This window comes from Folsomia candida, unplaced genomic scaffold (assembly GCF_002217175.1).
Source record: "Folsomia candida strain VU population unplaced genomic scaffold, ASM221717v1 Fcan01_Sc008, whole genome shotgun sequence".
Lineage (NCBI taxonomy): Eukaryota > Metazoa > Arthropoda > Collembola > Entomobryomorpha > Isotomidae > Folsomia > Folsomia candida.
In genome coordinates this window covers 5479798-5500511 of record NW_019091200.1, presented here as the reverse complement: position 1 = coordinate 5500511, position 20714 = coordinate 5479798, and the positions used below count along the sequence as shown (strand labels likewise).

The 20714-nt window shown below is 37.8% G+C and overlaps 4 protein-coding genes and 1 long non-coding RNA gene across 5 annotated transcripts in view; 2 read left to right on the top strand and 3 right to left on the bottom strand.

Moving 5' to 3' along the window:
- The window catches only part of LOC110853577 (suppressor of lurcher protein 1), a 28325-nt gene extending 27670 nt beyond the window's left edge, over positions 1 to 655 (top strand). Inside the window, exon 15 of the mRNA XM_035854554.1 lies at positions 400 to 655. Coding sequence (XP_035710447.1) covers positions 400 to 464 — 65 coding nt within the window. The 3' untranslated portion in view covers positions 465 to 655. The remainder of the gene's footprint in view (positions 1 to 399) is intronic.
- On the bottom strand, positions 59 to 2109 carry LOC118436439. The gene is made up of 2 exons (XR_004835449.1): positions 1957 to 2109; positions 59 to 661 (listed from the first exon to the last, which is right to left on the bottom strand). It is a non-coding gene; the product is annotated as an uncharacterized LOC118436439 (long non-coding RNA).
- An 8114-nt stretch (positions 2110 to 10223) lies between these two features.
- LOC110853056 (calpain-A) lies at positions 10224 to 14049 on the top strand. Its single transcript, XM_022101282.2, has 14 exons — positions 10224 to 10456; positions 10544 to 10658; positions 11106 to 11303; positions 11394 to 11467; positions 11545 to 11661; positions 11732 to 11866; positions 12242 to 12410; positions 12504 to 12732; positions 12818 to 12861; positions 12939 to 13092; positions 13237 to 13400; positions 13489 to 13653; positions 13754 to 13803; positions 13896 to 14049. Exons 1-14 carry the CDS (start codon positions 10239 to 10241, stop codon positions 13903 to 13905), a joined length of 1842 nt encoding a protein of 613 aa, XP_021956974.2. The 5' UTR covers positions 10224 to 10238; the 3' UTR covers positions 13906 to 14049.
- Positions 13941 to 15109, bottom strand: LOC110853057. Its single transcript, XM_022101283.2, has 4 exons — positions 14867 to 15109; positions 14681 to 14772; positions 14383 to 14587; positions 13941 to 14318 (listed from the first exon to the last, which is right to left on the bottom strand). Exons 1-4 carry the CDS (start codon positions 14900 to 14902, stop codon positions 14178 to 14180), a joined length of 474 nt encoding a protein of 157 aa, XP_021956975.1. The 5' UTR covers positions 14903 to 15109; the 3' UTR covers positions 13941 to 14177.
- Positions 15110 to 19559: 4450 nt separating this feature from the next.
- LOC110853393 lies at positions 19560 to 20506 on the bottom strand. Its single transcript, XM_022101654.2, has 4 exons — positions 20336 to 20506; positions 20169 to 20245; positions 19979 to 20099; positions 19560 to 19885 (listed from the first exon to the last, which is right to left on the bottom strand). Exons 1-4 carry the CDS (start codon positions 20412 to 20414, stop codon positions 19659 to 19661), a joined length of 504 nt encoding a protein of 167 aa, XP_021957346.1. The 5' UTR covers positions 20415 to 20506; the 3' UTR covers positions 19560 to 19658.
- Positions 20507 to 20714: the final 208 nt, after the last annotated feature.

Below are 20714 nucleotides of genomic sequence, written 5' to 3'. Positions count from 1 at the left end.
GTAAACTCTAGTCTTGATTTATCCTTGTAATCCAAATTATGCACAATTTTGCGAACAATTTTTTTTACATTTCATATATTCTGCAAAATGACCTTCAATTATTCTCAGACATACAGACACAACCATAAGGTCATTTTTTGTCTAGGAAAATAAAATATTCCCTCAAATCTTCACACACACATGCAAACATCCATACATAAATATGGCATACCTACCATTTTGCCTCTGCCCACTTGAATTTCCATTCTTACAAATATTTACACTCTGCTGTCTAACAGCAAATTCCTTCAAATTTACTCACTCCTTCTTTCTTCTCCCCCGTCGCAACCTGCACCTTTCTCTCTTTGTAGTTTATAAAAGTTTAAAAAGTTTTTAAAAACGGTTCTCTTGTCTCTGCAGGCCCGCAGCTACTCCTTGAACGACTCCTACTCCTCTTCTACTTTTTCCGTCTCCCAGCCCAATAAAATGGAAAAAGCTACCAACCAAACAAACTTTCTCCCATCGGACTGGAACGAATTCCTTTGACCTGAAAAAATATACTTTTTTACGTTTGAAAAGTATTTATTTTGATTTAATTAGAGAAATAAACTTACTCACCTCCTTTCTTCTTTACTCGAACAGTTAAAAAATATTTACTCCATTTTAAGGAATGTATAATTTTCTATGAGTGAAATAAATAAATAAATGAATAAATAGTGAAATACATAACTGTTTTCTTTTTTCTCTGGAAAACCGTGTTGCTTTTTTCTTACTGGACACACACACCTAACCCACTTTTCTACGTATGTAAGTTAGTTGTGAGCCTGCAGTGGAGAGTGGTGGGATAGTTTCTTCTTTATTAAGTAGCTTCAGCTACTTTATGTGAAGACTTTGTCTGTCTGTCTGTCTGTCTGTCTGTCTGTCTGTCTGTCTGTCTGTCCGTCTGTCTGTCAGCAGGATAACGGGAGAACGGATAAAGATAATCGAAATCGGTTTTCGCCATCATACATAATACCCCAGGGGGAGGATCCTATCAACTTTTGGGTGCAACCGGACCACACCCCCGGTCGCCAGGGGGTGTGGTCGGGGCAAAATGAGATTTTTAGTGCAATTGAATCTATGGATGAAATGGAGTGAAATTTTGAGTTCCCCCGTTGTGCCACACCCCCCGGGCGCCAGGGGCTGTGGTCGGGGCAAAATGAGATTTTTGAAAAAATTGAATGCATAGATGAAATACAGTAGAATAAAGTGCTCCCGAGTTGTGCCACACCCCCTCGTCACTAGGGGGTGTGGTCGGGGCAAAATGAGATTTTTGAAAAAATTGAATGTATAGATGAAATACAGTAAAATCAAGTGTTCCCGCGATGTCGTGGGAGTGCTTGGAGTGAAGTAGTCTGAAGCTACTTCCGTATGCGCGTTTGCGACGGTTTATTGAATTTATGGCGATTGAATTTGGGACCTTGCTTACTCAGCCGGATAACGAAATAGGGACAGAAAAACTGTAACAAATCCCACGACAAGGAGGAAGCAAAAGGGTGGGTGAGGTTTTCTAGATTCGAATCTTACGTATTGTAGTGAGGGCTCTTCTGTGGTCTGGTCTGGTCTGTCGAGTCTAACTAACTGAAAATAAAGATCAAGAAAGAATGCCAGCGAGAAAACCGTGTAACGAGAGGAGAGAGGCCAAACCAGGAAAAAAAGCTGTGGTGGAAAATGGAAAGATCGTATTAAGGGTCAAACCCAACACGATTGAAAGTCTCGTACATGCAGCGACACGGGTCACATTTTCTTGTTAGGAAAAAAGTGAGATTTGTGGTCGGGTTGTGGTTTGACTTTTAAATGGTTGGGTTACATAAGGAAATTGCATCTTTTTCCAGTAAAATTGCAATTTAAGGAACTGCAGGTTTGTAATAATTATTGCAATATTTTTTGGCGACATCACCAATTTATTCAGTTTTACTTAGCTCGTTGCTTACGTACGGGTTCTTTAGTTGGGTGCATTTCTCGTCCTCGTCCTCCTCCTCTCAGATGCAGTAAAGTGGCTTGACTTCACTTCTTGGTAGGTTGACTCTGTAATACTAGTGGTAGTAATGGCTGTAAATGGCCTCTTTATGTTCCACTATTTTCTCCAGTCGTGTCCATGTCCTTGTTCTCAAGAAGTCGGGTGAAAGGAGAAGAAGAACGAGGTGAGTGAGTTGCACCCGGTACGAGGCGAGGAATAAGTGCCGGGGGAGATTTCCGTCCAAAAACCACTACCCGAGAAAGAAGAAGACCGTTGTTCAAGGCGAATTTCGCCAAAGTCAGTGTATGTAAGGTGAGATGAAATGAGGTTTGGTCGAGTTAAACTTGACGGCCACTCTCAGTATGTACACACTTTATGGAAACAAGTAGTAGTAGCAGAACAATAAGGCTACATCAAGTTCCTTGACACGTTATGGATTCAAATATTAAACTTACTTGAGTGGCGTCATGTGTTCAAACAACCGCAAAACGAAATTCTCCTCTTCGACCCGGTTTAACACGATTTTAAGACAAAGTTTGATTTTCTCTGCATGAATTTAGTCCAATCATGACGCATGTATTGGGGTGATGATGCATTACTGTCGGAACGAAACCTCAAGCAAATACTATTTTTATTTCATTTCATCGCCCCCAAAACATTTCGATTTTTGGCCAAATGCCGAAAATCATGGAAAGATTGAAGCCAATCGACTAAAGTGCTTTCCTTCCTGGAAAGAAAGTTCTGAATGAATGCATTCTTCTTCTTCACTCTTGTTCATTTAGATGTGGTTAACACGCAAAGGAAAATAAGATCCGGAATTTTTTTTGCTTTCATTAAAACTTGTTTTGTTCCCAGTTTTGAATAAGTTTTATCGAAACATTTCCATAACTTGGGTATATATGTATGCCTACATATATGTACCTACGTTGGCTCGATTTTTCCGTATAAAAATCTAGGTTGGCCAAAAACCAAGTAGTATCGTGTACGTACGTAGGGCAAGATGTGGATCAGAAAGATCCAGTATATTGCTTGCTTTGGATTTTCTTCTCTCTGGGTTGAATGGACCTCGACGTGGACGTGGATAAAATTGGGTTGTGCCAAACAGGGTTCTCACAACAAATTGTGTATTTGTTTAATGAAGTGAAATTGTGCAAATGCGTTTTTTGTGCTATAGCACGAAACGATTTGATAAGTTTTTTTTTGTATTTTACTGCATTTGTGTTTATGCGTAATATTTATTATGCAGTCGTGCATCATTTTTGCAAGATTTTGTTGATTAGACCCAGAGACTGGTCAATCCCGGATTAAGGATTGGGGATTGAGATTAGGATTGGGGATTAATTAATCCTCAATCTCAATCTTTAATCCCAAGTTCTAGAATTTTAATCCTTAATCCCTAATCCCCAATCCCTCTATGCCAAGTTTAATCCTAAAGTGGGATTAGAATGGGATTAAAATGGGATTAAATTTGCAATGAATGAAAAATCGAAAAGCTAACTTCTCTTAAGATCGCTCCCTTTTCAAGAATTGATTGCATTTCGTTCATTTTTATCACATATTTAAAAATACTGCACATCATTTTGCAAAACTACTCATAACGTGGTATCCTCAATGCACAATTTTCAACATTGGTGTGAGCAATGTCAGTGCACTGCTCAAATTCTGGTCAAAGTTTTCCGTTAAAAATAGTACCTAGAGTAAAATTAGCATTTTTCCCGTATATAATTTTTAGTGCAAAAAATATTCAATTGCCATTTAAAAATTTTATTCCTAAACGATCTAATTTTACATGTGAAATGTTCAAAATATTTCTTGGTCCGAAGTTCAGATTCATTTAATTAATTTAAAAATCTGGCATAATGAAATTTAATGCAAACAATTAATCCAGGACTAAATTAATTCCCAATCCCAGAAAACTACCCAAAATTTAATCCCGAATTAATCCCAATCCCAGATTGAATTCAATCCCTAATCCCAATCCTTAATCCCACAATTTTAAAATTAATCCCTAATCCTCAATCTCAATCCCAAGATTTTAAAATTTAATCCTCAATCTCAATCCTTAATCCCGATATCTTTAATCCGCCAGTCTCTGATTAGACCTAATTTCAATGTTCTTAGTGTACTATTTATCATCTACATGCATATGTCTACATGTAAAATATCACATTAAAAGCACTACCAAGTAGAAATTCTGAAAATCACTCCCACATTTTGAGAACCCTGCATAAGTGCTTCTTTTCTGCAGTCCAGGATGGCATGAAATCCTCGTATTTAGTTCAGCAGCCCACTTTAGGCCTTTATTTCCCGGAAGGAGAGTGGACTTTCATCTTGATCGGGTAGTGGTGGATGTGGATGTGAAAGATTGTTCCTTCCAACAACTACAACTTTTATTTATGGGATGAAGCCAAACCCATATGAAGTAGAAATTTGGTAAGGAAAGGAGTCTGGGGTAGAGGATGAGTGCTAAAATGTCGTGGTGGGTTTTGGCTGAATAATGTCTTCCATTGACGATATGGATCCTCTTTTTGGTTTAGAATCGTTTATAATTTGTGTCGGACAAGGTCATAGTCTAATTCGGAGGGGGAATAAAATATTGCAAAAATTGGGTGAGCAAAGTGCCGAATTAGGATTTTTTGAGATATATAAAAAAATTCAAGTGATTGTTAGGTATTGGTTGGACTCGGTGTTCAGTTTCAGGTAAAGTTCTTACGAATGAAAAATTATCGCAAAATTGTATTTATTTATTATCCACCTCCAACACTAATCTACCATAAAATTTTGCATAAACAAAAAAATAGGAGCCACTTAAGTAGGAAGGGATTTTCTATACCAAAACTGTCATAAATTCCTTTCTGTAAATATGTTATGGCATCGATATTTATTAAAGGTGTCAAAATTTCATCCATTTTACTTTGCCCTTTTCAACCCATATTACGCAATACATGTCAATTGTCTCTAATAACCCAAACTTTCTCGTATCAAAAACTTGTCGAAAAAACAATATTTCTCCGAATGACTTGGCTCCCCACTACTAAACTAAAATACCTTCAAGCCCAGACCAAATGTCACCACGTGTCACGACCAAACACCAGAAGTCAAGTGGTCATTTCCTTCCCACGATCCAAACAATGTTTGTTGGTGAAGTAAAACTATGACCATTTTTTTACCCTGGGAATAGTTTTTTTAAATCCAAGCGTCTCAATATTTTCTGGGAAGAAATGGCGACATTTTTTCTTTCTTCTTTGCCATTCGAATAGGGGAAAACTATTACTTTAAAAGGTTTATTGGGCAAAGTAAACTAAAGTCAAAGTCAAAGCGAATCAATTATTTTGAACGGTTCACACAACTCACAGCCAGCTTGACAAATGAAATGATGGATAAAGACATCAAGGCGAAAAGTTGGAGAACAAAGGGAGAAATCCAGGCAGAAAAGAAAGTCAAAGTCAAGTAGGTAAGATTTTCTTATATGGCGAAAGTCATGTGGCTACCAGACCACTCAAGTAAAGTCACTGCATGGGAGAGAAGAAAATGTAAAAATTTCTGATGGAAAGAAAAATAGAATAAAATAGAGTGAAATTCTTGTGAAAGGAAATGAACTCACAAAAAGGATCTCGAGGGGAATTTAACAATGAAGAAAAGTTGATATTCCAGGAACTAAATATCTATATGTAGTGGAGGAGGAGTGGGTGGGAAAGTTGGAGTTTATGGAAATTTTGAGACTATAAATGATAATTTTATATATTTTTTATAAAATGTGCTAAAATTGATATCGATTGGGTTATGGGATTTATTTAGGTGCGGAATATTATTTCACCCAATTAACTAGGTTATCGGTATTTATCGTAAATTGAAAATAATTATGTTTTTATAACTTTCTACCTAGCTATATATCAAATTCCACCATTTGCATGTGCAAGTTTAATTTAATTTATGTAAATATTCACGTTGTAATATTTCAATGCCGATGATGATTTTAATGATTTACTATTTTTAGAAAATCATAGGTGATCAGGCGACGGAAAACAACATTTTCTAAATCATTGTTTAGAAAATGTAGCAGCTATTGAATTTATCTACTTACGTTATTTGCACTTTATTTTCATCAAGAATAACATGATACCATTTTTGCACAGTTTGTCATTATTGTGTCATCATCACGTCATTCATGTTACGAGTATTTTTTGTCCGAAGCCATGCAACATTCAAACCTGTTCCGGTTTTTTTGTCTCACTTTCTCCCCTTTCGCCAACTTTATTTCTATATGTCTGCCTGCACTGTCCCTGCTGCTACTGATCTGCTCCTTGATACACGTCATGTCATGTCGCAGTTTTACTGATCTTTCTCCTTTTCAGAGGATGACACGAATGGAAATGTCTGCCTTTTTCAGCGATGGATGGAACGGTTTTGCAACGTCGGATCGGCGGACGCAAAAAATATTGGGCTTCGTATATATTTGCTTTTGTCACCACTGCACTGAGACCGAATTTTCCCTGGTGTGCTGTTTATCGCAAATTTCGAATGTAAAAAATTTGCAATGTAGGGAATAAACCTGTCTGGAAAAAATTGTTGCGAAATTTTTCCTTCGTCGTGTATTCAGCTCAATTTATATTGACAAATAGGGTAAGTCCAAAAAAAATTCATCCACACGACTAATGCTGTTTATCGCAAATTTCGAATAAAAAATGGCAATGTTGGAAAATACATAAACCTGTCTTGAAAAAAATTTTGCTAAATCTTCCCGTAACTCAATTTATATTGACAAATTGGGGACAAAGTCCAAAAAAAATCATCCACACCACTAATTAAGACTCGATTTGTTTTATCCATCGAAATAAAATGACCATTTATCTCGCCTCGACCGACAGATGTACATCTCTCGCCGTAAATAAGTCTCCCAGCTCCGCCTCTCAAAACAGTTTTATATACCTGACCGAGGACAACATTGGTTGGTGGAAAGTTCCGTTGGAAATCTTTGTTTAGTTCTCAGTTCGCTTTTCAACTCTAGTCTGGCTGCGAGGTCGATTTACTTTCACTTTTCTTTATTTACCGTGTCCAATATGTAGCAGGTCGGGTGGAATGGAAACTGGGTAAAGGAAAAGAGGACGAACTGTAGAGAAAGTAGTGACAAGTGACTAATTGAAGCAAGGCAGGCTCCATTAAGGCTTTGTCCCTGTCGTTTTCATTTTCCAACTCCACGTCCGATATCCATTTATTTACTCGAGGTTAAATACAGGGATCTTACTCGTATGTCCTAAATTTAATTTCGATGAGAATAATTGACAAACAGGACTTAATTATTGTAGGGATTTGTGATCAAAGTCATGCCATTCTCGTTAGAGGAGAGAGATAGTGATGTAAATTTTAAAATGTAAAATTACAAGAATTTTGTGTGTAACATTCTATGAATTCTATTGACAATGGAGGCCTCCCAAAGTACACAGATTTGGATCAAACTAGGGTAAATCAATTGATATGAAATTTGCGAAAGATGCCATGTGCCAATGTTCAGGTTTGGCGAAATATGTACCTCCTAACACAATACAGTTATTAAAATTAACGCAAATAATCTTAAACGACGCAAAACTTGTACTTTTTAAATCCCTATCCAAAACCATGTCAAACTTTCTCCTCGTCCCACTTTTCCCCAAATGCATATCTCACACTCACTCACTCACATTACATTCACTTTCCCCGCATGAATGACGGTGGGTTCTCGTCGCATCCGTGTTTTCTCTGAAAATAAAACGCGTGTAACGGTTTCCTTTCATACAATCTCTCAAATTTCCATTCTCTCTCGCGTTTCTCGTAATTTGATACAGTTTTACTTTTAGCAGGTCCATTTCCACAAACCTTGACGAATTCTAGGACGACGGACGAGCAGATGTGGATGAGAGCCGGCTACTCATATCGATCTTTTATCTTTTTCCTTCTCTATCTCTTTCACCGAATTTATGTAGTAACTTGCTGCTAAATCGTGCCAGTAATTTGTAGCAGTTTGTGTACAATTTCATATCCATCCATCGCTCGTACGTATGTACGTAGGTTCGGAGGCTTGTTACGTCGTTGTTTATCCAACACGGCGAGATGACGACGACGACGACAACGACCTGCCTTGGCTTGGTTGGTACAGTTTGTGTCGAATGTGCAGAAATAAAATGTAAATGTAATCCCATTTATTTTGTTTGGCTAGAAATACTTGGTTGTAGAGTTTTTAGATGGATAGAGGCAGCAGATAGAATGGAGAGTTGAGTTAAAGGCTAACTCGCTCCTCCGTCCTGTCCAGGAAGTAGAGAATTTATTTGCACACATTTGAATAGCAAATTCCATTTTTTGATTAGTTTCGCTTCAACAAGATACCACTCTTGGTGGGTGGGTGGGGGTGAGGACGGCGTGTTGCTGATTTGACGGGATGTATGTGTATGTAGGGTTTTAGGGAGTAGGAAGTATATGATTTTGCAATTATTCTTTTTTTGCACGTATTTATGCATATAGATGCCAATTTGACTACTAGTTTTGAGGAAGAGACGATGGTAGGTTGAAGTCTTTTAGAAGAAATATGTAAGTAGTACAAATCATGTATGAAAATCATATTTAGAACGGAAATTTAGCAAATTTTGGAACCTTATGTCTGGTCTGGGAATATAGAATGGAACAGATACATAATAGTATGTACATAAATATATACGTATATCACCTCTGAAGTGATCATACTTTTCTTGCCATCAAACCCACTCACACTTTGATAAACAATGAGACAATACAATTATGCCTCATATTTACAAGTGTAAAAAAGCTCCTGGGATTCTTGTTTGTGCTTATTTATAAATATTTGCGATAGATTTACGATCATCAAAAACATTAATTGAATTTCAAATCCGTTTAAAGTGTTTCACACAAATCAATTCGACAGCAATTGGAATCATAAAAAAATTGAATTCGCATACTCAACATAAAATCATACATATGCAACTCTTTTTGTCAAATGGGAAAAACATATATTGAAAACAAAGCCATCTTTATACATACCCAAAATTACTTACAAATCTCGCCAAGAATTTATCCTCATTAAAATTCCACATCCATACATGTCCCGATGACAAAACGTTATAAATAATTGACAACAATTCTCCAAACAAACAAACAGAATAATTTATTACTTGTCATTACACAAAATTTATCTCAGAGTACCATCTTTCTTATCATACATAACGATTACTATTACGACTTCATATACACTTATCTCAATAGGATTACGACGTTTCCGAGATTTTACTTATATAATTCCTAACTTACTCCAGATATCCATTTTAACGTCAGAGTCGGACCAAAACATTAAAGAAACCAACCAGCCGTAGAGTAAATACATAGTATCGCTTAAAAAGATGCAAGAATCCATGCATGCCACGTTTATCTTTATATAACCCGAATTTTGCAGACAGATCTGTATGATCTCATGATCATCATTGTGCTGCAAACCCCCAGTCAAACCAAACCAAACATTGCATTGGATTGCATTTTCCCCTCTTACAGAAACCCAGCCAGAGACCGATTATTACATCACACACCCACTATCCGTAGTACTGCTACACCCTTTTTTTGCATGCATTTTCATACCAACATCGGCTAGTCGTAGTTGGTAGTTTTCTGGCTTCTACAATACTAGGAATGAGATCATATACCTATTTACATTCTGTGTATGTAGCTCACGATGCAACTTTAGCTCGGCATACAAACATCGTGCTGACAAGACCGGAGCGTATAAGACACAACACACAAAGTGGTTTTGTTTTTAACCTTGTTGGTATTACATGATACACTTGTGTTGTTTTGACCACTTCTTCTTCTTCTGAGTCAGGGATATTATTATTATTGTTATTTGTTCATATACGGCACGAACAATTCGGCATAATCATCCACTGTGTACTATATTGTGTTTTAATACTGTGCACGGTTACATAAATACTAGAAGAATTGTTGTGGCCGTGAGGTGACTAAAAATCGTGAGTAAATTTTGTGCAAGTTATTCATTAGTTTACTAACCTTCGTTGCTGGTAGTGCAAGTGAAATTTTGGTTAAGCTACTTGGAAGATTCTCTTAACACGAAGTCATCATGGCGTTCAAGGGATTCTTCAAATCGTTGGCGAACGAAGGTCTGAACGAGTTGGGGCGACAGATTGAGAAGAAATTGAACCCGGGTGAGGCCGGGGGGAGTGGTGGGGGTGAAAGTTCGGGGGGTTTTGGTGGGGGGAAAATCGACATGAATCTGGTCAAGGGGGTGCTTGGATTGTTGAGCGGTGGTGGCGCGGGTGGTGCGGGGACGGGCGGCGGAGGAGGAATCGGCCAGCTGACCACGATCCTGAATGCTGTTCAAGGTCAAATGGGAGGATATTTACCCGGAAATGTGGCGAAGTATTTGCCTTCAATTCTCAAGTTGGCGGAGATTATTGGGCATGGGATGGGAGATGATAGTCCGAGGTTTGTTTGTATGCAATTATTTATGGGATTTTTAGAGTGAGTGAGATTTAGAGTATGTATGTATTTACATGGTTTTGCATATTCCAGAACTGAAAGAAATTCAGATGGCAGCTTTATCGACAACTTTATCAAGACGATTATCGGCGGACGGAAAATTCATGGTGGGGGCAAAGCAGCAGCGAAAGTGAAGCCGATAGTTCGGGTGAGTAAATTAATATCATGTAAATTTTAATGAAATGAGTTTCACTTGCATAAATTCATTTGGAATGTGAATTAACCTTAAAGCATAAGGGGTTTTTAAATTGTAAAAGAAAAATTATCCTACGTTGTACCATGACATAAACTGATCTTTATGAAAGTATGTACATATGTCTGTATGTATCGGTATATCTATTCCATTCCATGCACTTTTTTTCTCAGACGACTAAAGTTCTGTCTGACGAGGGAGGACTCGCACGCCCTCACATTTTGATGCCCTTGGGATATGATACGCAGTACACTCACCCGAGTACTTTAAAATATCCTGAGGGTACCAAAATCTGATAGAGGTACAAGTCTCTCTTCCTTAGTTGGGGATACAATATTGGGCGAATAAGAAATTATCGTGCTGGTGGTTTAGGCATTTTTTGCACTTTACAAATTTTTGCAGGGTGGAGGTCATGTTCCTGGGGTCGATTATGATCAGTACGACGGCTCTGGTGAGGCCGGATTTCAAGATTATGAACAAATTCGGGCGCAATGTTTGGCTGATGGGGTCCTATTCGAGGACCCCGAGTTTCCTGCAGAAGAATCAAGCGTGTTCTTCTCTTCCGAGGGGAGGAGAAGTTTTGAATGGTTGAGACCCCATGTAAATCTAAATTGTGGAAATATGTCAATTATTATGTTGACCATACTTTCTGAAAAAATTAATGCTTATTTATGTATGTATATCGCATAGGAAATTTGTTCCGATCCACCATCATTTTTTGTCGAGGGTGCATCGCGATTTGATGTCAAGCAGGGAGAACTCGGGTAACTTTTTAGTTACATAAAACAATTTTTTTAAGTTGACCTTTAATTTTTCAAATTAACGAACTTTATAAATTTAGGGATTGTTGGTTACTCGCTGCATTGGCGAACTTGACCTTAAATGAGCATATATTTGCCCAAGTGGTTCCACAAGATAATTCTTTTGATGAAGGATATGCCGGTATTTTCCATTTCCGGTGAGTTATTTAAATACGTATGTCGCGTTAAAACCTGGAATTACATTTCGCATCTATTTTGGTAATACAGATTTTGGCAATACGGCCGTTGGGTTGATGTCGTAGTGGATGACCGACTCCCCACAAAAGGGGGGCGTCTCATGTTCCTCCATTCTGAGGACAACAACGAATTTTGGTCGGCTCTGCTGGAGAAAGCGTATGCAAAGTGAGTGATGTTTTTCCTTGTAACAAATTAGACACCTAAGAAAGCTTTATAGATTAGTGGCATCTCGTTTCTTCTAGATGATATTTTGTAATATGCTAATTTTTAGTGTGCTTTTATGCAAAAGTATTTTGCACAATTTTTTTACCTGAATTGTGCAACTCGCAATAGTATCATACAAGATGGCATATTTTTAAATATCTATACTAGTCTTTTATCATATCTCGTAAAATTTTTACACTCCACACAATCATCAATACCAAGTGAAAACTTTGTGGATTTATCTCAAATAATTTCACGGATTTTGAAATTGAACCCAAGATAACTTAAAACTGGTTATCATCATCCATAATACATCTTTTGCATGCATTTATGCAGATTGCACGGATCGTACGAAGCTCTTAAGGGTGGTACAACCTGCGAAGCATTGGAGGACTTTACTGGTGGCGTGACGGAGATGTACGATTTGAAAACGGCCCCAAAAAATCTGCTTGATATGATTCAAAAAGCTTTCGAACGGAGCAGCTTTCTCGGGTGTTCAATCGAGGTGCGATTTTTACTTGTCGATTAACTAATTTGGTCCATACCATGAACATTTAATTACACGTATATATTAAGTTGAATTTATTACTAAAATTAGCCCGACCCCAAGATAACGGAGGCAGAAACTTCGATGGGTCTTATTAGAGGTCATGCCTATTCGATCACAGATGTCAAGCTGTTGGACATTGAGACTCCGCGAGTTAGGGGGAAGGTTCCTCTCCTTCGGATAAAGAATCCGTGGGGGAATGAGGCCGAATGGAAAGGGGGGTGGGGCGACGGCTCTAAGGAGTGGTCGTACATTGATGACGAGACAAAGGAAGAAATAGGTTTGCATATGGGAAACAGTTTATATTAACTGATACTTATTTGTTGACATGTTAATAAAGGATTACTTGAACTTGAACTTGATAGGTCTGACTTTCGACGCCGATGGGGAATTTTGGATGTCCTACAAGGTATGCAAAATTAATTTTTTCAGATTTCACTTGCCCAAGGTTACACCCATTTGTAGCATTTTTGTATTACCCTTTAGGATTTTATGAACTATTTCGACCGTCTCGAAATTTGTAATCTCAGCCCAGATTCATTAGAGGAGGAAGAAGCTGGGAAAACGAAATGGAACATGAACATCTTGGAAGGAGCGTGGGTCTATGGATCGACGGCAGGAGGGTGCAGGAATTACATTGGTAATAATAATTAAGCATTTGGTTAATCATAATTAACATACAAATTTAGCCTAAAAATCAGTTGATCAATCTAGTTTTCCACAATCGTTGCATATAAAACGAACTAATTAAGTAACACATTTATTTATGTCAACCAAATTGCAGAATCATTCCCCCAAAATCCTCAATACATCATTGACCTTGAAGACCCCGACGCGAACGATCCCGAAGATAAGGCGACCGTGATTATCGCCCTGATGCAGAAAAATCGACGAGCCCAACGAAAAGCTGGCATTGATTGTTTGACGATTGGATTTGCAATTTATCGGGTAAATTGCTATTTCTTTGATATCTGCAATGTCATCCTTCGTAATATCGTGGGAAATATAACGTTCCTATTATAATTTACATGTTTAGCTAACTGATGACAACCAAGAAACTCCACTCCCCCAGCAATTTTTCAAATACAACGCATCAGTCGCAAGGTCACCCACCTTTATTAATCTGAGAGAGGTTTGCAGCCGTTTCCGATTGCCCGTTGGACGCTATGTCATCGTCCCTTCGACCTTTGAACCTAATGAGGTATGATTTTCAATTTTTTCCCTTAAATAAAATTTTCCTTCAGATGATATTTTATCTAAAAATATTAAAGAACTAAAGACATTTTAATTATGGAAAATAGGAGGGCGAATTTATTATTCGAGTCTTTACCGAAGGACAGAGTGAAATGATGTAAGCTACTTAAACTCAAAATTATAATCAATATATGCTAAAACTATAAAACAAAAACTGTACAAATAATTCATATATAACTCAAATTTCAGGGAGGGTTAAATTACGTCCAACATCGAACTACTTACCCAATCAACTCATAACTAACATTTTTTTATTAACATGTAAAAATCCACTTCTCGTGTAAAAATAAGTCATTGTACTTTTAATTGCGTCCTCTTGAATAAATTAACTAACATTGAAAAGTTGAGGAACCTTTACGAGTCCATATAGTTTATACAGAATTGAACTATTATCCATTATCTTTTACCAAAGGAATCACATTATCCGTCAAGAATAAAAGTCTAAGTAAGTTCGGAAGGCGATCTAGTCATCTACTTTGGGAATTCGTCCATCTGAACGAAATTCAAAGTGATGTCATCACGGTCGACTTTATTGACACTGATGTGACGACGAGCGCTGAGGGGAACGAGCCGTTTCTTGAAGGAGACTTCAATCTCATTGTTCACAACAATCTACAAATAGACAAAGGTAATTATTAAAATTGTATTTTATTGATTATCTACTCAGTTAGCTTACCCAAAAATAGTCATCCTTATCCTTTATTGTTATTTCGAATGGTTCCGATCGGCGCATGTTCATGGGAGCATACTCTTGGAGACCCCACCCTCCAATCCCTCCCCTGATGGGGCTGCACGCATTCATAATGATTCTACGTTCAGTCCAACGAGGATTAACGTGAAGAAGAATGGCCCCTTGGTCATCCCTGATATCGATGGCGAATCTGTAATTGAAGGTGAAATTTAATTTAGATTTCCAAATTTATGAATTGTTTGTATTACTTTGCTTTACTTCTGCTAAACAATTTTAAACTTACTGAGCCGGATCCTCTGAAACTGTTCCTCTAATAATAATCTTATAACTCAAGTTTGCGTAGAGAAGCGTTGCAGCACAGTCGTAGGGAATGTTCTGTAATCAATTCAATTGATTAATAGGAGGCAAAACTTAACTAGTTATCAGGTCCATTAAATATTTTGTAATTTGTATATCTTTAAAGCCTTACAGGTTGTTTTTCTAAAATGAGGATCGAGCCTTGCATTTTGTCCCAGTGTTTGTCAAATGACACAATATTATCAAAACTACGACTGCTAGTGCTACTAGTTTGTTAAGTTTAATTGTTCGATATAAAAATTGTAGTTTACAACTTGTAAATATTAAAATTTAAAAAATAATTTGCCAGATCAAAAAAAGCAGTTCGCTCGCTGTCATCAATCAAGCCGGGTTGTTTGCCGGGTGAGCTAAAAGCAAGGTGAGCGAGGTGAGACTCAACTTCACATTTAGCAGAATACTAGTCTCTTAAGCCCGCAATGCGGGCTCTAATCACAACGATTTTATTATTTTATTGCGAAAAACGTTCAGTCACGACGCTATGGGTGTGACCACGAAAAACGTTCCTCACGACTCTAAAGGGGGTGCCCACGAAAAACGTTCTTCACGACTCTAAAGGGGGTGGCCACGAAAAACGTTCAGTCACGACTCTATGGGTGTGACCACGAAATTCGGTCAGTCAAGACCCTATGGGTGTGACCACGAAAACCGTTCAGTCACGACTCTAAAGGGGGTGCCCACGAAAAACGTTCTTCACGACTTTGAAGGGGGTGGCCACGAAAAACGTTCAGTCACGACTCTAAATGGGGGTGGCCACGAAAACCGTTCAGTCACGACTCTAAATGGGGGTGCCCACGAAAAACGTTCTTCACGACTCTAAAGGGGGTGCCGACGAAAAACGTTCTTCACGACTCTAAAGGGGGTGGCCACGAAAAACGTTTAGTCACGACTCTATGGGTTTACCACGAAAAACGTCCGGTCACGACTCTATGGGTTTACCACGAAAAACGTTAGGTCACGACTCTAAAGGGGGTGGCCACGAAAACCGTTCAGTCACGACTCTAAAGTGGGTGCCCACGAAAAACGGTCTTCACGACTCTAAAGGGGGTGGCCACGAAAACGTTCAGTCACGACTCTAAAGGGGGTGGCCACGAAAAACGTTCAGTCACGACTCTAAAGGGGGTGGCCACGAAAAACGTTCAGTCACGACTCTAAAGGGGGTGGCCACGAAAAACGTTCTTCAGGACTCTAGGGGTTAATCACGGAAAACGTTCGGTCACAACTCTGAAGTATGGCATTGTTCTAACGTTTTAAGAACGTTTAGGCACTTAAAGCAAAAGCCCGCCCTCTAGCGCTGAAAAACAGCCAACATCCGATAGGTGGCGCTTGTAGGTAATTAAAATTAGTAAGGCACAGGTCAAGTGTCAACTATACCGTGGGGCACAGAGGTCACAGGTCAAGTATAGTGGATGTGCCCAGGTCACAGGTTAAATGTCAAATCTAGTGGGTGTGCCAAGGTCACAGGTCAAATGTCAAGTGTAGTGGGTGTGCCCAAGTCATAGGTCAAGTGTAGCGGGTGTGCCCAGGTCACAGGTCAAGTATGGTGGGTGTGCCCAAGCCACAATTCTGAGTGTCAACTTTATTGGTTGTACGCAGGTCGCAGGTCAAATGTCAAGTCCAGGGGGGTGTTCCAAGGTCATAGGTCCAATGTCAAATCTAGTGGGTGTGCCAAGGTCACAGGTCAAATCTAGTGGGTGTGCCAAGGTCACAGGTCAAATGTCAAGTCTAGTGGGTGTGCCCAGGTCACAGGTAAAGTGTCAAGTTTAGGGGGTGTGCCCGTTCATTTGATCAAGTCTCGGCAGATCTAAAGGGTGTGTTTCGTTGTTATCGTGTTCGTCAACGTTTTGACACTTTAGCGAAAAACGCCCTCTAGAAACGAAAAATGTAACATAGTGCCCCAACTGCCGCTAGGTGACATTAGCTTGGACAATGTGAGACACGTGGGTTATCAAGCGCCAAGTTCAACTGGTAACACACACCACTGCACAATTCTTGGTTCTGATCTGTAAACCGAACTTATTAATACTAAATAATTAGTTACAATTTGATTTGAAACCCAAAAATGTCAGTGTCACTGCTTTGAAGGAATATTATTTTGGAGAAATTAGGTAACTTAAGATCGATACCAATTTCGTCTCGTTTTGCTTGCTTTTCAAGTAATTAAGTTAATCCGCGGCTCGTTTACTCTGCCAAGAATAACCGAGAAGAGTTATCCACCTGTAACAAATAATTAAGGTAGGACATGTCATAATGGGAGCAGACATTTCCCCCAGATTGGAAAATAAATGAGATTTCTTGGTGAGCAACGGAGCAGAATTTCGGGAATTATGAGCCATGAAATTATAACATTGGTTTCTTGTCCTTGTTGTGACATTTTTGCTCTCTGGCCGAGAAACTAAAGTAATACGCCAAGATGAAAGAAATAACTTTGCTGGTCAGCAGCCTTTTCCTTTTTTTGGTCAGGTTGGTTGGTTGGCGGATGTCACTTTTTTGTCCAGGTCTTTTTTTATAAGAAATCGTGCCATGCGAAAGAGAAAAAAAATCTCATTATCGGGATACATGCACAAATGGAAGTTACATAACACAAAATCTACGATATATTCGACAACAAAGTGAAAATGACTTGTGAATAATGTAGCAAAAAAAACGATCAAAGTTACATCATCAGGAAGGAGAAAGCAATTCTAATACGTAAATGAATAGGAATATGTAACAAATTCTAGTTTATTTTGCACAACAGGTAGCAGTGCGTAACGAAATAAAGGTTTGTAATAATCGTAATAATAATGCAGTCAAAAAGTGGTATTATTGTTTATTATTATATAATCGGAAGGTTATGGGAATGTTTGTTATTATGTAATGTTTGCTGTTAAGCGAGATTTGTGGTTGAGATATTATTATGGCATTCAGTGTCGGGCAGCAGGGTCCATAGACTGATATTTGGTGGGCTACGAGGTGTGAGAATGACTGCAGTAACATCCATTCACGAGAAACCAGACGACCGGAAGTGAAAGGGGCACAAGAGAGTCAGTAAGAGAGCAACTTTCTCTATAAAGTTGGACAGAGTTGTAGTAAGTAAATAGGTATTGGGCTCGTGGGGTGGTAGGGTTTCGTAAATATGCATGTCTTTTTACCCGTTATTTGTGTGAAATTTTAATTAAAACTAAAATTGTTTATAAAATTATAAACAATGAGAAAATATTGAATAATAGGGATCAATTAGTTCCATCGACATTTTCAACCTGAAATATTTATTATAGCTGGAAACTTTCGATATTCATTAAGGATTTCTTCATTAGACAAAAAATTTTAATTACTGAAAATTTATTTTTTTTAATTGCTCCGCACTTAAAAAATAGACCACATTATTACAAACTTTGCATAGATTTACATGTAGTAATTATAGACATTTGAAATTGTTACTAATTATCTTTAATACATAATTCAACTTGAAAAATATAAATTGTAGGAATTTATTGTACATAAATATATATTTATAAACATCTCATGTATTAACTCATTCCAGATAAAGATCTAGAAGGAAACTGGTTTAAAATCGCCAAATTCACCCATTTAAAACCCTGTCTCTCCACACTTTGGTTAGTGAGTGAGTGAGTGATGATGGGTTCCCAATAACGTGTAGATAGTACGCTTTTCACTACCTCCTGCTCTATTTACACTTTCACCACCAACAAAAGAAGACTTGGTTACTTTCGCTCTCGATAGTTGGTCCTTTCTTTTGTTATAATGTGATAATGTCGAAAATGAAGGGTGGATGGTGGCTGAATAAAGAATAAAATTGGTCGGTGGTGTCCTGGTGGGCACACATATTGCGTATGTACACTTCTTGTGGTGGTATTAGTATTATTATGTACGTATCCTTTCACCACTTAGGTATGTCCCCCTTATCTGCACTATCCATGCTGGGAGGGCGGAAGAGGTGGCCGTGTTACTCATGATAACATCTCTTCGTACTGACTGAGAGAGAAAACCGGTTTCTCATTCATTGATTCTTGTATGCATATGTACAAGAGTGAAAGCACTGAAAGGGGTCGAAATGTATGTAATGTGGAGTGATTTATTTAACTGGAGTGCAACGACATGTCGTTTAAAGGGTGAACGTAAAATGTGACGTGATGCAGTAGTGTCGAAAATATTTTGGGAATATGGAATAGGATTCATGTTTGAAGGTTGGGATCGATGAGGGAAAAGATGTAATAATTTTGATAACAAATAACCGTGGTCAATTGCTTTTAAAAGTCAAAAGTGAAAATTAAAGTTTCGTCAGTTTTGTAAATCAGCAAATGTATCTGCTACTGCTATCTGTATAACATGTGGCTATTTTTCTTGAAATTTCTTTTCCTCCTGTTATCTTTAGGTTCTTCGGCTTATTCAAAATATTATTAAAATTCTATATGTACTTCAAAGTCATTCAAAAAATTTATATAATGCATACAAAGTTTGCATAAAAACGTTTTTAACCTCGCAATTGAAAAATGAGATGTTACACTTAAAAATTAAATTGGTTACAGATTCCTTTGTTCTAGTTCTGCTTCAGATTTCTAAACGCAAAAAGGTCTTGTAACTCGATAAGCACGCGACTTGATAAGTTTAACTTGGTTTAAAAAAACTCAAAATCAAAGATTTCGACCAAGCAAAACAATGATTTAAAGGAATAAGGCATGACATAACGTTATGTATGGAGAAAGTAGAGAAAGTTTTGTAAAATAAGATGAAATTTTTATCGCATACAAACAGGCAAAAGATTAAGTCTGAATAAATAAGCAACATTATCAGATTTAAATAAATTGCATAGAACTGATTACATATTTTATTAACTCCATTTTATTAACCGATCGTAAATTGTTTTAAATAATTCTGAATTTAAGATAGCACGGACCAACAAATTATTGGGAAATGGTTCCATTAGCGTTATTCATATGGCAGAGGACTCCTCTTGGTTCGGCGCACATTCCTGAGAAAATGTGGTCATCGGCAGAAAAGTAGAGGCACACCCAAGTTGACGGGTTGATCATGACGTTCTTCGTCGACACGTCGGAACCGTCGCCATAAACGAATGCCGCCCTCCCGGTCAGAGTCTCCATTTCTCGCATGCTGGCGTCAATCCAAAGTTCTGAAATGTTTAATATTGTTGAATTGTTAAGCTCAATTTCATCCATTTACTAAATAATTAGTATACAAATTAAGTAGCAAAATAGTGACTAACTTGATGAGGGGTCTACGTTAGCTCGAACAAAATCAAACTCAGCGTCGGATTGGAAGATGGCAAATTGAATGCCCGACGCTTGACAAATTTGCCTGGCTGCTTCCCACCTGACTGCAAAAGTCTACAAAAATACAATTTATTAAAAAACAGTTTTTTTAAAAGACGTTGATTTTACGAAAAGTTTAATTACAGTGTTTAAGGTCGTGTAAAACGTCTTGTTCCCAATTGTTCCGATGACTCGCATTTCAGGATACTCGATTTGGCGATCTGTAAAACAATGTTATTCATTGAAGAATTAAAAATTATGGTACATATATTTTTAACGATTTTACATGCATTATTTTTAATTTTTCTTACCCAATGTTGCTGCATGGACAGCAAAGGCTGAAAATACGGCCACGGCTAAAGAGCAAAGTACAAGTTTCAAAAGTGCCATTTTTAGAAATTCAATTTTGACGATGTATGTAATTAATATTCAGATATGAGTTTAGGAAGAATGAGACAAGTTGAATATGCAATTTCGTCCTTTGCTCCAGGTTTATATACCAATCCAATTTTACCTGAGTGACGACGTATTGATGTCAATTTTTAGATTGTCGCATGCAATTAGTTATCTTATCAAGCAAATGTTGACGTATGTACTTATATTCTGTCCCATTCATTCCCATTCGTGGACATGGATTAAGGCCAAATAATTTGAGAATGTACGTATAGGTATATGTAGAACTGCAGTAGT

Excerpts from the sequence above, each read along its gene's own strand:
- LOC110853393 (XM_022101654.2), bottom strand. The coding sequence starts at position 20,414 with ATGGCACTTTTGAAACTTGTACTTTGCTCTTTAGCCGTGGCCGTATTT. Across the intron at positions 20,246-20,335 it reads TGTCCATGCAGCAACATTGG|ATCGCCAAATCGAGTATCCT; the intron begins GTAAGAAAAATT and ends ATTGTTTTACAG. Across the intron at positions 19,886-19,978 it reads TAACGTAGACCCCTCATCAA|AACTTTGGATTGACGCCAGC; the intron begins GTTAGTCACTAT and ends TAAACATTTCAG.
- LOC110853056 (XM_022101282.2), top strand. The coding sequence starts at position 10,239 with ATGAATCTGGTCAAGGGGGTGCTTGGATTGTTGAGCGGTGGTGGCGCG. Across the intron at positions 10,457-10,543 it reads ATGGGAGATGATAGTCCGAG|AACTGAAAGAAATTCAGATG; the intron begins GTTTGTTTGTAT and ends TGCATATTCCAG. Across the intron at positions 12,733-12,817 it reads CGAGACAAAGGAAGAAATAG|GTCTGACTTTCGACGCCGAT; the intron begins GTTTGCATATGG and ends TGAACTTGATAG.
- LOC110853057 (XM_022101283.2), bottom strand. The coding sequence starts at position 14,902 with ATGCAAGGCTCGATCCTCATTTTAGAAAAACAACCT. Across the intron at positions 14,773-14,866 it reads TCATTTTAGAAAAACAACCT|AACATTCCCTACGACTGTGC; the intron begins GTAAGGCTTTAA and ends AATTGATTACAG. Across the intron at positions 14,319-14,382 it reads ATAAGGATGACTATTTTTGG|ATTGTTGTGAACAATGAGAT; the intron begins GTAAGCTAACTG and ends GTCTATTTGTAG.